Source organism: Saccostrea cucullata, unplaced genomic scaffold (assembly GCF_032062105.1).
Source record: "Saccostrea cucullata isolate Sc308-1 unplaced genomic scaffold, CSIRO_AGI_Scuc_v1 ctg1087, whole genome shotgun sequence".
NCBI lineage: Eukaryota > Metazoa > Mollusca > Bivalvia > Ostreida > Ostreidae > Saccostrea > Saccostrea cuccullata.
Genome location: NW_026925623.1, coordinates 74,127 through 86,969, shown reverse-complemented (window position 1 = coordinate 86,969; position 12,843 = coordinate 74,127). Strand labels below are relative to the sequence as shown.

At 33.2% G+C, this 12,843-nt stretch overlaps 1 protein-coding gene across 1 annotated transcript; it reads left to right on the top strand.

The window, feature by feature from the left end:
* Nucleotides 1-863: 863 nt before the first annotated feature.
* LOC134269374 (uncharacterized) lies at nt 864-6,441 on the top strand. Its single transcript, XM_062751571.1, has 4 exons — nt 864-898; nt 2,289-2,506; nt 2,768-2,911; nt 6,109-6,441. The coding sequence occupies exons 2-4, from the start codon at nt 2,299-2,301 to the stop codon at nt 6,282-6,284; spliced, it is 528 nt and encodes a 175-aa protein (XP_062607555.1). The 5' UTR covers nt 864-898; nt 2,289-2,298; the 3' UTR covers nt 6,285-6,441.
* Nucleotides 6,442-12,843: the final 6,402 nt, after the last annotated feature.

Here is a 12,843-nt window from a genome sequence, read left to right as displayed (position 1 = left end):
ATATTGGACGATGCTCGGCCATACATCGGCCGATCCTTGAAAGATGTGTTAATGATGGGTTGCCGATGAGGAGCGTTGTGTTTATGATGGGTTGCCGATGAGGAGCGATGTGAGGCATCGTTGGAGACATCGCTAAATTTTAACTACGAATTATTTCCTACCGATGACCCCACCGATTCGAAAAATGGCCCCAGTCAGCGTCCGATCACAAGTGGTGTCCGGCCGGCAACCACGCCATTTTCATAAAAAAAACGCATCGGTTTCTCATCGTATACCCCATCGCTGGATAATGTGACTGATACTTAAACGAGATAATTATTTCTTCTTGTATATATACATGTACAGTAATCAACAGGATACATTTCAGATTGTGACTCTAATAATGAAATATATTTGAAAAATAATCAACATACCTTTAAAAGATAATACATAGAAAGATTTTTTTAATTGTTTTTTCAATTCAATAGTGCATTCTTATCAGTTAAAACTCTCTCTCTTTTACGTATGTAAGAGTGGGAGGTTTTTTGTTGCCAACTTATTTTTTTTATATACTTCATTTCCAGGCATATTATCAGCGGTTTAATGAATTAGATCCCTTCGTAAAATTTTAGAGATATTAAAAGAAAGTTAAAATCAGTATGTTGTTTCTTCTTAAACTTCTCTTCGTAGATAATTATTATACAGGTCTATATTATTATATGGTCTAAATCCTTCAAATATATAATGTTAGTAGCCTACCAGTGTTTTGGTTTTTGTTTATTTAATAATTATTCTCATAAAATAAGTTTCATTGGCCAGCAAGTCGGTACTTCCTGGTTTTCCTTTTATAAATACCGAGACACCGGTCCATTCACACCACTTTGGGAAACTTAACTCTTGCCTTTGTCACCTCTTGAAGGTAATTTTTTATCAATAAAATTTTTGTAATTTATTTGAAGTATAAGTTTAAGAGATTGTTTTATTTCTGAAAAAGAAAAATTTAAACTATAAGAATACAATTTTTTGGCTTAGTCCATTTCTGATTATTTTTCGAAGTAAGATGTATTTTGCCTTTAGAAAAAGTATTTTTGTTCGTATTTATTATTTTCAAAGTCTATCGCAATATGTTTTGCGATATTGAATTACATGAACGTGTATTTATATATGTTTCAGATCTGTCATTGCTTTTGCACAAGTCTGAACAAGAAATATCAACAAATATCTTTGCAAACTCCCAATATGTTATAAACGTTTGAACCTTTTTTTGGGGAAAAAAAATGTTAAACTGACATAAAACTTTACGGAACAAACCGCATCAGCCAATTAAATTTCCCACCTATTAATCACTGCTTAAAAGAGTCTAAAGTTATCAAAAAAATTGCTTCTATATCTTTATGTGGGATTATTGTGGAAAAATGTCTTCTGCACTTTCAAAAACAGCTATTTGCTGCTTTTTATTTAGTGGTTTAAATTTGTTAACAATTGAACGGTGTCATGAAGGAATATTCATTTATTTTTGCTCCTTTGAAATAGGTTTACCTCAGATTTGAACTTCGAAGTACTAAAAATAATCTGAATTCTTATGACAAAAGGTTTTCGAATTTTATTGTTAAGTCTTGGAAATATCTAGGGAGAAAATTATGGGACACAGAATCGAGTACACGAATTTCAATCAAAGTTAGTTGATTTTTTAAAAATAAATTATGAATAAAATTATGAAATTCGTTGATCAGTCAATGCGCCTATGAGATTTCAACCTGGTAAGTTTTCCTCTTTGTCCTACCAAATTTAAGAGGGTGAAGTAGAAATATTTGAGGAAAAATCTTTATGGAAATAAAATTATAAATGAAAGAGGCTCTTCACAAATGTATATTTTACAGAAAAACAATGCTCCCTACCTAATTGCAAATATAAGATATTTTTAAGTTAGTTGAATATTGAAGGAATATGAGATTCTGAAATTCATTAGTCATGTATATTTGTTTCTACGGTCTGAAGTCGCAGACAAAATCTGGTAGCGAAAATCATCAAACGAACCCAGTGGCACGAGCTACGTTTTCTAATATTATTTCTTCAGCGAGTCCTTCACCCTCACTTAACATTCGTTTCCGAATTCGAGGCAAAATGCACTAAAACCTAATATATTATTTTTGTAACTACGTATTGAGTCATTTTTTATGCCTATGTCATATTTCATAAGACACTTGTCCTTATATGTACCCCTTTTGTAGAATTTTCTATGTTTTCTGGAAGAGCACATATACATTTACTTTATAATGAAACATAACAGCTAGTGCAATTTGTTTCAGGTCCAAAAATATGGAAGCCTCTAAATATTTGCTCATTGCACTGGTGCTTACAATATGTGCAGTTGTTTTTCAACTGATTGGATTGGCGTCGCCTTACTGGACGTTTGTTGATGCAACGATAGTAAAAGTTAATTTCGGTTTGTGGAAGATGTGTACTGAAACTGTTTCGACTGGAGATACCCAGTGCGGAGATGTGGTTATACCAGATGGTTATACAGGTGCATTCTTAACAAAATTTATCATGATTTTTCTAAGATTTGTTTTCGAATGGGAAGTAATTGATGGAAAAATTATTTAGCACAAAATGGATGTCAAATTTTTAAGGATAATAATAAAAAAGATGAATACAAAATTTTATGTTATCACAATAAAGGTTAAATAAGCTAAAACCTCTAAAAAACAACTTTAAATTGAAAACTGTTTTCTGTTGCTATTTGAACATCAAATGTTATTATTACATAAATATATTTTTTTAACAGACGATCTTAACGCCGTCCGAGCAATGGGCATCCTTGGATTGCTGGTATTGGTGGTAGCAGTAATCATGACAGTTTTAAAAATGTTCGTTTTGAAAGAAAAGAAATCAATTTTATTTGGGGCCGTTGGCACAGCTTTTGCTGGAGGTGAGCTAATTTTATTAAGGGGGTATCTGTGGGATTCTATTTTGTTTAAAAATTTCATTTTATCATCATTTTAAGGCTATGTTATAAATACTGTAGACGTACTTTTTTCCACGGGGTCATAATTCCGCGGAATCTCAATTTCTGTTTTATCTGCGGGTAGCTAGATTGTCACTATATGCCTTGTATTTATTTTAAGTACGCTTGGATTAATTTCCGCGGAAAATTTGTGACCGCGTACATAGCGTAAATTAATACCACGCGGAAAAAAAGTACTTCTACAGTATACAGTTCCGCGCACTTTTTTAAAACTCACATGTTTTTTCGCAATGATTGTGTAATTAGGCAACGAGATATAATTTAAAGTGATTGTTTAATTTAATTTAAACTTTATTTTACTAATTAACTAAAAACATAACTCACGCAAAATAATAGATGGGATTTTGATTTGTTCCTGACTGATAGATTCTAAATTGCGTTTCGTGGTTTATCGTCAAATGCAGCCCTCTTTGTATTAATTCATGTCTTTGAAAGCCGTCCTTTGCTTTGTCTATACACAGAAACCGTGCACCTTATGTAACATCTCTATTTTCTGTACTTTAACATAGCCCTAAAGCGCATGGCTGGGTTTCACAAAATAATCCTAACATTTGTCGTAAAATAGATCTTACGACCATCTTAAGAATCATAAGATTTGTCACTGTTATTTCACAAAACTATCTTAAATATATTTCTGTTCATTGAAAAGATATTAATGTAACCTATCAATAAATAAACTACATGTATGAAGGATATGGAAATAACGAACAGTATTCAATCTCAACGTCCGTTAAACAAATATACAAAATAAGAGCAGAGCAAACACGGACCTCCGAAACATCAGAGGTGGGATCAGGTGCCATGGAGGAGTGAGCATCCCCTGCCGACCGGTCACACCCGCCATGTGCTCGTTGTAATAATCAGGAAATAACGGAAAAAATCCGTGGTCAATTCAGTGTATAAATAATGGACTAACAATTGGTATGAAAAACGTCAGTCAGCATTTTATGTATCTCGAACACATCTGGAATTACTTTGGCCATTTTAAAAATTGCTCAAGTTAGCAATGCTTGGTCATAGCTATTGTGATATTCTTTCGGGATATGGAAATCAAATGAAACAATTTTGAATCAAGTAATATATGATGTTTGGATTTTGCATGGCAGAAGAATTGGGGGTGTAATTTCAGTTGGGAGGGGACACAAGCAAAGAAAAAATACATTGAAATAATTAAGTGGAAAAACATAAAGTAGGTACATGTTAGATTTTCTATCGTTTATTTTTTGGCAAATTGTTATTTGCGCCGGGGGTGAGGGTGGGTGTCATCATTCCTTCTGGCCTAATAATGCTCTATCACTAAAAACCGTTTATCTTTAAATATTCCTCGGTTTTAGCCAAAGTATATACTTTCACAAGTTGCACTTTAGACTTAAGACATGCATTTAGTTGTCTGAAGATTTTGATAGATCTTAAAATTATCATAAGATATTATGACAGTTTTGTGAAACAGCTATGGTGCAATCTTAATATAATTTTCGGCCTTTAGACAGATCTTAGTCATAAGATAGCTTTATGAAACTGGCCACAGGATGATAACAGTATTCTCACCTGTTTGACTGCTTTTTAGGTGAAAAAGCTGGTGTTTTTTTTTCAGAGTACTGTAAATGAGCAAAGTACTTAGAAGCATACACATTTTTAAGAAGTCTAAACTCGCTAAGTAAGGTATTGATCCTTACGTTGCGGGTCGGAATCCCACTGTGGGACGTGGAGACTGGTCCTTCGGATCAAACCCTGACTACTATTTAGGCATAGTGCATGCAAAGTACAACACTATAATATAAATAAATTAAATTAATGGAAAGTGATAATGGTATTAACAAATTGAATGACTTCACCAGAATGAACGTAAATCAGACCCAATTCCTGATCATACTAAACAAAATTATTTTCTCAATTTAGTGTAAACTCTACAGTTAATTTGTGCCACCAACTCTCGAACTCGAACAACCACATAACTACGTATTGCTTACGCCTTTGTTATTATTTTTTCCCGATAATAAGTCCTTAAATATTTCAAAATTTATAATTGATCACAATTCATATGTTTAAATATCCCTACTATATGATTTTTCTTTCATTATTCTTTATTAAGTAAAGTTACGCCATTTTGAGAGAATGAAACAATGTACGATTTACTGATTGTCGTAATTTATTAGCATAATTAATTCGTTCAATTATGTAAATCGCACTTCACCCGAGTATACCCGATACACCTGACGCATTTCATAGCGGTCCGGATTTCGTTCTTTATTAGTGTTCTTAAAAATTTCCAATTTAACATGTAATCAAGTATGTAAATATCTTGTGTTTAGTAGTTTAGTAGTAGTGCTAGTTGTTTTTGTTTCTCTTTTTCCTTTGTTCTTATGACTTTTTAACTTTTTTCTTTGTCCTGAGGAAGGGACAGGGCGTCTCGAAAATTTGACAATTTTTATTGTTCGTGTCGTTGGTCATTTTTAGTGCTTTATATATATATATATATATATATATATATATATATATATATATATATATATATATATATATATATATATATATATATATATATATATCTGCTAGGAGACAGATTCCGAAGGTCGAGAGTTCAACCCCGGGCTGGGGCGGAAGTGGGTATCCATGTAAAAGTGAATTTCTTTGTGCTTTCTATATTAATATTTCTTCACTTAGGGCAGTTTTGTTATTTTAAGAGTTGTTGTAAAATGTGCTTTATAAATAATAATAAATTTCATTACAACATTTATTGGTTATAATCCTCTGTGAAAAATAATGTTCAGATAACTGTATCTCACTTCTATTCTCAATGATCGTGTAGTGTAGGGCAGCGCCGCGAGAATTCCATCGGCATCGAAGGCAAGTTTTTTGACTTGCCAAGATAGCCGAGCGGTCTAGCGCGCTGTTCCTGCACTGCTAGGAGACAGATTCCGAAGGTCGAGAGTTCAACCCCGGGCTGGGGCGGAAGTGGGTATCCATCTAAAAGTGAATTTCTTTGTGTTTTCTCTCTCTCTCTCTCTCTCCATATATATATATATACATATATATATATATATATATATATATATATATATATATATATATATATATATATAATTTGTTTTCTTTTGTAGCGGTGTTTATCCTTATTTCAATAGCAATATTTGCAGCCAGAGCGAAGGACTTGGTAACATTGGTTACAGTCGACCTTGACATTGATTACCACTTTGCTTTCGCCTTAAGCATTATAGGAATGATAGCAGCGATCGGTGCAGGGGCCGTCATGTTGGTTGAGATCATGAAAGGATAAATAAATTGCAAACTACTTTTGTATGAAACATTTAAAAAAAAAATAGATTTAGACATATTAGTATACAGTCTGGTGTTTTTAATCTTTTATAAATATTAGAAATCCCAGTGTAATTTACTCATTATCATCAAATCATGAAATGATGTATGAAACTAGATAATATTTTTTTTTATTTTTTATTTGCCTCATAACGTACGCATACATTGTCCATTTTTGTGTTACAAGTATATAAGAACCAGGCCATTAAAATTATTTAAGAAAAAAAATTGTAATTGTGGGCCATTATCATTTAATTTTAAATCGTCATCGTTAAGAAACATCATATATAATGGATAATGTTATGCATGAAACATTATAAGTCGGTAAATATGTCTAACTTTCAATTTTGCTTATCTAAAATATAATTTTGAGATACAGCTGATTAATTTTATTTATGTTAGTAAATAACTATCATAAAATCTAATTCAAATAATTATGCTAAAATTAAAAATCGCAGAATACTATTATTTATTTTTTAAAACTCATTTAAGCATAAAAATTATTTTATGTCTGTGACAAGACGAGAATAAAATCGATATATTTTAGTTTCACTTTATTTCCAACAAACAGCAGATGTGTTAATTTCTATTTGTTTGCTTAATTTGGCGCTTCTGGCCGCAATGAACAATTTGCGGGTCTATCACAGGGCTCCCTTACAATCAACCATCAATAAAAAAAAAATGATCATGACGTTGTACATGTAAATTTGGGGCCAAAATATCAGTAAAGAAGAAAACACTAGAGCACGTGTTAGGCTACTCATTCACACATAAAAGATTTCGCATAATTATGACGTAGAAAACATAAATTACTATGGCAGTATGCAAGACAAACAGACACACAGACACGCATATTTCCGGATTACATACTCAACACCCAACTTTAAAGATTAATTCTATTAAGAGAACGTATGAAAATTTAAAAAAGTTAACTTACAGGATAGTTCGTTAATGTTTCAATGTATGATAAACATCAGACTAAAATAGGAAGCAGTTAAATAGAACTTAAGTAATTGCAGCACATGGCAAGATCAAGAACAAGATTATACACTCGAATGACTAGAAACAGCTGAGACACATGAAATCTAATTTTAACAGTTGATCATATGATTAAATATAGAGAAATTACAAGTCAAGTCTCTGGCTTGGTTTCCGGATACGTTGCAGATAACGAAGTGGTGTGTTGTCTGATTATGTGTAGTCTCTTAGATGTGAATGGTTTATGTGTACCTTGTTGGTCGTTGGATGCTGTTTCCACTTGCTGCTGTTGTCTTCAAAGCTTTGTCCAAGGTCGGATCATCCTTTGATAAAAAGTTTTTCTGGATGTGTTCACCACGTAGGCCTCGCACAAATCTAACACGTGGTGTATTACCTGAATGATCAACAAAATTGCAATGTATCGTGAGATTGTGCAGATCAGCTTTGTACTTTAAAATTGTTTCGCCATGTTTTTGGTTCCGCTTGTGGAACCGGAAACGCTCTGCAATAACGAGGGGGTTAGGGTTCAAGTCCTTATTGAGATGATCAAGCAGCACTTCAAATGGTATGTCAGACGGTTTCTTTTCCGATTACTATATTATACACTTATCCACTGGTTGTGAGTGGGATAGCTCTTTTATCAAACCCACGACAGGAAACTATATCCTAGGGCTTGCCCGAGGGGAATAGTTCCTGTCACGGGTTTGATAAAAGAGCTATCCCACTCACAACCAGTGGATAAGCGTTTTATTATACTGATGTATAATATAATTTCTGAGGTTTGAATTTTTTGGAGACAGATAATACTGCAAGAATAATCTGAAATCCTGATGACGTCACAATGCTACTGAAGTCATTATGACATCATCAGACAATAGATTTATCGCTGGAAATCAAAATTAGAGGCAAAAATTGCATGAACATTTTCTGAGGGTGGATAGCAAAAACTATACCCCGGGGTATAGCTTTGCTTAGCGTGAACTATAAAAGATAGCTATTTTACCTTCTGAACTTTATATAGGAATCATTTTAACAGAAGTATAATAAATCGTCTTATTTAAAGCAGGGGTATAAAAAATGAATTACAAATATAAGTTTAATTTGAGTTGAGATTTCCTATTATGAGTTTCTTTAGAGGTCAACATCTGGTATCACAAAAGATACCAACACAGGAGCTCAAAAAATGATGTATCATTTAACCCTTAACTTGAAATGTAGGAGGGTATATAGTTATTGAGATGTCCATCCGGCTGTTACGCTCTAGGGTACCAAACTCTTATCCACAACCAGTCTTGTACTTCTGTATGGATTTTAACAAAACTTCCACAAAATCTGCGTTATATAGTGCCATTGTGCATCTTTAATTTTACTTTTTGGTCGGACACATTTTTGAGTTTCCCATAGCAAAACATGGACACGGCCCTTCTTTTTATAAATATTGAAGAGTACTCGTTTTTTATCCGCAACTCTACCTATACCATTGAATAAAATCGAATGATACTTTCACAGATTTTTAATTACATAAAACCATTCTGCACCTCCTATTTCATTTTTTTTATTTGACTATTATTTCGTGTCTCCAAGAACAAAACATGGACTTTTCCATTATAATGATATGGGAGGCGGAGGTATCATTTAGTGAACTCATTGCTCGCAGTACTATAGCCTTTTATTTGTTTGATGTGATGGTGATCAATGAATATCTCAATTGAGTTTTTAGAAAGGAAATTTAATTTATTGAAAATTTTGATAAGGGGTCACAAAAAATCCATAAACCAACTTCCCCATTTCAGCATAATACTCTATGGAATAAAGAAAATAATTATATTGACATGAAAAAAGACCGAAAACTGTTAATTTCTATCTTATTTGAAGACAATTACATAGACGTAAAATTGGAATTGTCAAAAAAATCCTTGAATCGATTGAAAAACAAACTTTTATCCAATGATTTAACAAATTACATGCAATGATGAAATATACAATCTGTAATGCGTTAAGTGACTGTTGACTTAATCACCTGGTATAACATTGTAAAAAAAAAATCAATTAAATTTCTACTGCCCATTACACATGACCATTGAAGATTTCTTTTAAGTTAAATCTGTACATCTGCAAAAATATTCATAGTGAATTCACGGAATTCAAGGGTTCATAGTTTCTATTACCAACATGCTCCTGATACATCATTGAAATACGTCGTCGATATATCTGAATATCGAGTTGAAGGCTATTGCAAGTGTTTGTTTTTATGTATAAGATTTTGGTCAAATTATGCCTCATATGAATACAAAAATAGGTCTGCCAATGAAAGGGGTGCAAATGGTATCCACGCGAATTCCAACAGACTGTTGGAAAACATGGCCTCAAAAATTCACATAGATATTGTAAATCAGAGACCTAAACATGTTTTAGGCATGTCAAACTTGTTGACATCAGAAACTCATTCTAAAATTCCAATCAAAGACTCTAGTGTTTCAAAGTAGGCGCATGTTTTGAAATATTTTCATTTTTTATCTTTGCATTGGAAATAAATTAAGTCAAGATCTAAATAAAACTGAAATTTCATGGGAACAAAGACTACTGTTTTAAATTATTAAGGATTCTATACAAGTATATAAATATTAAATAAAAATTATTTTATGTTATTTTTTTTTTCGTTTCAATCAATTTGAAATAAATAGTTGTAGGACTCTGAAGAAAAATGCATTTTTTGTTGCAGGAAAGAATAAATTATCTCATAGAATACATATAAGAGCACGTAGGAAATTGCATTATCAACAATTTCTGTTTCCAGATGCCCTTAAATTATCCAGAGAAGTTATAATTCACACTGTACTTAGTTTCAAGAAGTAAGAGAAGCAGAAAGATAAAAAAAGTGTCATGATTTTAAAAAATGGTTTAAATAAAATTAAACTAGAGGTATTGTGAGCAATGAGCTCTTTAAATGATACCCCCATAAGTCCGTGTTTTGCTCTGGCAGGGAAAGCCAACATGTGTCGGATCAAAAAGTAAAATAGGAGGTGCACAATGGCAATATGTAAAAAAGATTCTGTGAAAGTTTCATTAAATTTCACTCAGTGGTATAAGAGTAGTTGTGGATAAGAGGTGGGTACCCCAAAGCGTAACAGACAGACGAACGGACGGACATTCCGATTTCTATATACCCTCCCGCTTTTCAAGCGGGGGTATAAAAAAAATAAAGTATTAGCGAACCATCAGTTTTTTTATACTGTATAACATAACCTAATAAAACATGATACTGGAAAATTGACATCTACAGTTTCTCTTTTCACAATATGAAAAACCAGAAGTCTTTGTCGAAACTGAAGCTCTACTGGTTTATACTAATAGCAAAGGAAGAGATTGATTGATTGATTGTATATTGTTTAACGTCCCTCTGGAGAATTTTTCACCCATATGGAAACGTCACCGTATGCCGGTGAAGGGCTTCAAATTTTGACCTTTACTCGGCACTCAGGGCCATTGAGCAGTGAGGGATCTTTATCGTGCCAACGCCTGCCGCTGACACGGGGCCTCGGTTTTTAAGGTCTCATCCGAAGGACCCGGAACTTTCACTTCAAAGTGCCGAGCGCATGGCGAAGGAACAGTTGCTTCCCATTTATCATTATATGATGATGTTTTGTCATTATATGATGGTATTTTATCTTTATATGATGGTATTTTGTCATTATATGCTACTACTTTTCTACTTTATACTACTTTTCTTCTTTATACTACTTTTCTTTTTTATACTACTTTTCATTATATGCTACTACTTTTTCGTCATTATTTGTAGTCTCCTTCATCCAGACGCTTGTCTCTATAGCACTGCACTAATTCGCTGTTCCGCGATTCTCAGTGTAAGCGTCTAGGGGAGACAGTCAAAGCGCCCCCTAATAAAAACGTCCCGGTCAAGGCGTTCTCTAATTTTAGTCAAATCATCCCCTGATATTAGCCAAAGCAAAATACTATTTTTTCTATAAAATTATGTTAGTGGGCGATTTGACCAAAATCATGGGGCGCTTTGGCTAATATCAGGGGACGCTTTGACTAGAATTAGGGAACGCTTTGACTGGGATGTTTTATTAGGGGGCGCTTTGACTGGCTCCCCTAGACGCTTACACTGAGAATCGCGGAACAGCGAATTAGTGCAATCGCAACTTCTCGGGCCTTTCCGGCTAGCGGAAAAACAACCTCGAATGTATATGGTAGACGCCATGACAACCCTCCTTTTTTACGATCTTTGAAATAAATGCATAGAGACCTTTTATCTGTGGAATATGGAGTTTAAAACTTTATTCAATGTAATGATATTACTTAGAATATACTATAGAAGGGGCTTCTAAATTAGTCTATCCTATATTTGAATAAACAGGAAGATGTATAAAATTTTAACATCCGGTGATGTTAATACATTCGAGGTTGTTTTTCCGACCTCTATCGGAAAGACCCGAGATGATGTGATTGCGAATTAGTGCTATAGAGACAAGCGTCTGGATGATTGAGACTACAAATAATGACGAAAAAGTAGTAGCATATAACGAAAAGTAGTATAAAGAAGAAAAGTAGTATAAAGAAGAAAAATAGTAGCATATAATGACAAAATACCATCATATAATGATAAAATACCAGCATATAATGATAAAATACCATCATATAAAGTCAAAATACCAGCATATAATGACAAAATACCGTCATATAATGATAAAATACCAGCATATAATGATAAAATACCATCATATAAAGTCAAAATACCAGCATATAATGACAAAATACCATCATATAATGAAAGTTCTCCACATAAGGCAGTTACGGCGTTCCATAATTTTTACTTCGTCGCCCAGTGTATGGTTAGAGCGTCTGCTCTAGAATAGCGAAGTAAGGAGTTGATCCCTACGTCGCGGGTTCGAATCCCACCGTGGGACGTGGAAATTGTTCCTTTGGATGAGACGGTATAAACCGAGGTCCCGTGTCACATTCGGTGCTGCATAAAAAAAGATCCCCCGCTGCTCAAAGGATGTAAGTGCTGAGTACTGGACAAAATTTGCTGTTCTCCATCGGAAACTGGTGGCGTCTTCATATGATTGAAAAATTCTCGAGATGGACATGAACAGCAAAAAAAACAAAATAACTAACTAACTTATCATTTAATTAAGTAGACACACATATAATATGCTGGGTTTCGCAGTTAATGTGATATTGACTTATAAATATATATGAGGCGTAATTCGAAAGATGGATTCTATAAACCAGTTAGCAGGTATGAACTTCACGTAAAAAACTATAAACTCAGAAAATTTAACAGGTGTATATTTGCCACTCTTCTCAGTTTATTTCGGTGAATTAGTTTTGTGAAATATTTTCAATTCAACAATCAAATTATTTAGTATCTCCTTTACTCTTTGATGGGCAAATGAAAAAAAAAAAGCTGGGAAAATAACAGGTTAAGACAAATGAGACATTTATCTAATCAGTTTTAATTCCAGTATACCTAATTAAAATTTACATTAAAAACCGATATATAACATATTACTATTATA

Coding starts and splice junctions, on each gene's coding strand:
- LOC134269374 (XM_062751571.1), top strand. CDS start 2,299: ATGGAAGCCTCTAAATATTTGCTCATTGCACTGGTGCTTACAATATGT. Junction 2,507..2,767: donor TATACCAGATGGTTATACAG/GTGCATTCTTAA, acceptor TTTTTTTAACAG/ACGATCTTAACGCCGTCCGA. Junction 2,912..6,108: donor TGGCACAGCTTTTGCTGGAG/GTGAGCTAATTT, acceptor TTTCTTTTGTAG/CGGTGTTTATCCTTATTTCA.